The 1,751-nt window shown below is 53.9% G+C and overlaps 1 protein-coding gene across 1 annotated transcript; it reads left to right on the top strand.

Moving 5' to 3' along the window:
• The first annotated feature begins 20 nt into the window (after positions 1 to 20).
• LOC108524603 (transient receptor potential cation channel subfamily V member 2-like) lies at positions 21 to 1,745 on the top strand. Its single transcript, XM_017865692.1, has 2 exons — positions 21 to 891; positions 1,344 to 1,745. The coding sequence occupies exons 1-2, from the start codon at positions 706 to 708 to the stop codon at positions 1,575 to 1,577; spliced, it is 420 nt and encodes a 139-aa protein (XP_017721181.1). The 5' UTR covers positions 21 to 705; the 3' UTR covers positions 1,578 to 1,745.
• The last annotated feature ends 6 nt before the right edge of the window (positions 1,746 to 1,751 follow it).

The following is a 1,751-nucleotide window of genomic DNA, read 5'->3' as shown; positions in this document are numbered from 1 at the left end:
AGGAAAAGTAAACATGAGGCAGCCCCCACTTTGTTCCAACAGCTTACCAATGGCCTGTTCCAAATAGTTTTTACCAGTAGCTCACCAGGGCTGGCCTCATGGGCTTACGGCGAAGATTTCTGAAAAGTTAAGGAAAGGATAAACATAAATAGAAGTTTTAACCTTTTTTCCTGCCCTCCCAAGTTTCTTGGAGTGCTCCCTGGGGTGGGCGAACCTCACTTTGTTGTCTAGAGGCACCGCTGTGTGGCCTATGAAATCAGTGCCCTGATCTGTTCCTCCTTTCCCATTCCTCACGTGTGAAACCAGAATGCTTCCTAACCTGTTTGGATTAGGGACTACTTTCTAGTCTGCTGAAAACTCTGGATTCTGACCATGAAATTGCCCACACACAGATACAGCTAGTAGACTCTGATCTCAGGGGCCTCAAAGACCCCAGGGCTAAGGATCTCTCTGCTATTTGAGGAGTTCAAGGAAGGCCACAGGGTTGCGGAGGGGAAGGAAGAGCCAGGCTGGTTGGCAGGCTGGGGAAGATGTAGCTGGGTGTGTGTGTGTTTAAGAGTTTAGACACACAAGGACCTGCATGTACGGAGGCATGTGCACGTGTCAGCTGCAGCTCTGCAGACCGTGGGCAGCTGCAGGGTCCTGGGTGTTTCCCAGCCTTGGCCCAGGATCAGTGCCAGGAGGGGACCGTAAAGGCAAGCTCATATGGTCACCCTGCAGATTTTCAGGCACATCCTGCAGTGGGAGTTTTCAGGACTGAGCCACCTTTCCCGAAAGTTCACCGAGTGGTGCCATGGGCCTGTCCGGGTGTCGCTGTATGACCTGGCTTCTGTGGACAGCTGTGAGGAGAACTCGGTGCTAGAGATCATCGCCTTTCATTGCAAGAGTCCGGTGAGCCCACAGGGGCATGGGTGCACATAGAGGACCCAGCAGAGCTCCCAGCAAAGTCCACAAATTGGGGCTGCCTGCTGGACCATATCTGCACCACTCCTGTGCCAGTGGGGGTGTGGCTGCATGTCCCAGCAGGCATGACCCTGACCATGGCCACTGGGCCCATACTCAATCCATACTCCAGTCCCATCCAACACGGGGCTCATGCCTAGGGCTTTGCGGCAACCATCCAGGTCTTCTCTGTTAACCAGCATCTCATTTGGAGGGCAAGCCCCTTGGTCACACTGTAGCTGGGAGGGTTGGGGTGAGGTCCTTTGGAGCTCCTGGGGTGTGGAAGCCTGCTCCCTGTCCTCTCTCCTTATTTCCTGGGCCCTTGCTTTGATCCTGACGTGGAGTGGGCAGACTGTTTGCACTTGTTGAGTGTACCCGTGGCTCTCCCCTCCCCACCCCAGCACCGACACGGAATGGTCGTTTTGGAGCCCCTGAACAAACTGCTGCAGGCGAAATGGGATCTGCTTATCCCCAGGTTCTTCTTAAACTTCCTGTGTAATCTGATCTACATGTTCATCTTCACTGCTGTTGGCTACCATCAGCCTGCCCTGAAGAAGGCAAGGGCGGGAGGTGGGAGGGGGGCACATACTGGGGAGGCCTGCTTGAAAGAACCCTGGGGGAAGATGGGGCAGTAATAGTGCCGAGGCATGGGCTGCTGGAGTGACATGCCCAAGCTTACGGGAGCCAGCACCCCAGTGCTAACAGTGATACAGTGAAAATTTGCTGAGTGCTCACTGTATGTGAAAAAGGATTCTAGGTGATAGACATGTGTTGACAAATTAATGTTCCCCAAAACCCCTGAGATGGTG

The sequence above is a fragment of the Rhinopithecus bieti genome, unplaced genomic scaffold (assembly GCF_001698545.2).
Source record: "Rhinopithecus bieti isolate Rb0 unplaced genomic scaffold, ASM169854v2 repeat_7751, whole genome shotgun sequence".
NCBI classification, from domain to species: Eukaryota; Metazoa; Chordata; class Mammalia; order Primates; family Cercopithecidae; genus Rhinopithecus; species Rhinopithecus bieti.
This window is presented reverse-complemented; position numbering and strand designations above follow the sequence as displayed.

Coding starts and splice junctions, on each gene's coding strand:
- LOC108524603 (XM_017865692.1), top strand. CDS start 706: ATGGTCACCCTGCAGATTTTCAGGCACATCCTGCAGTGGGAGTTTTCA. Junction 892..1,343: donor CCTTTCATTGCAAGAGTCCG/GTGAGCCCACAG, acceptor TCCCCACCCCAG/CACCGACACGGAATGGTCGT.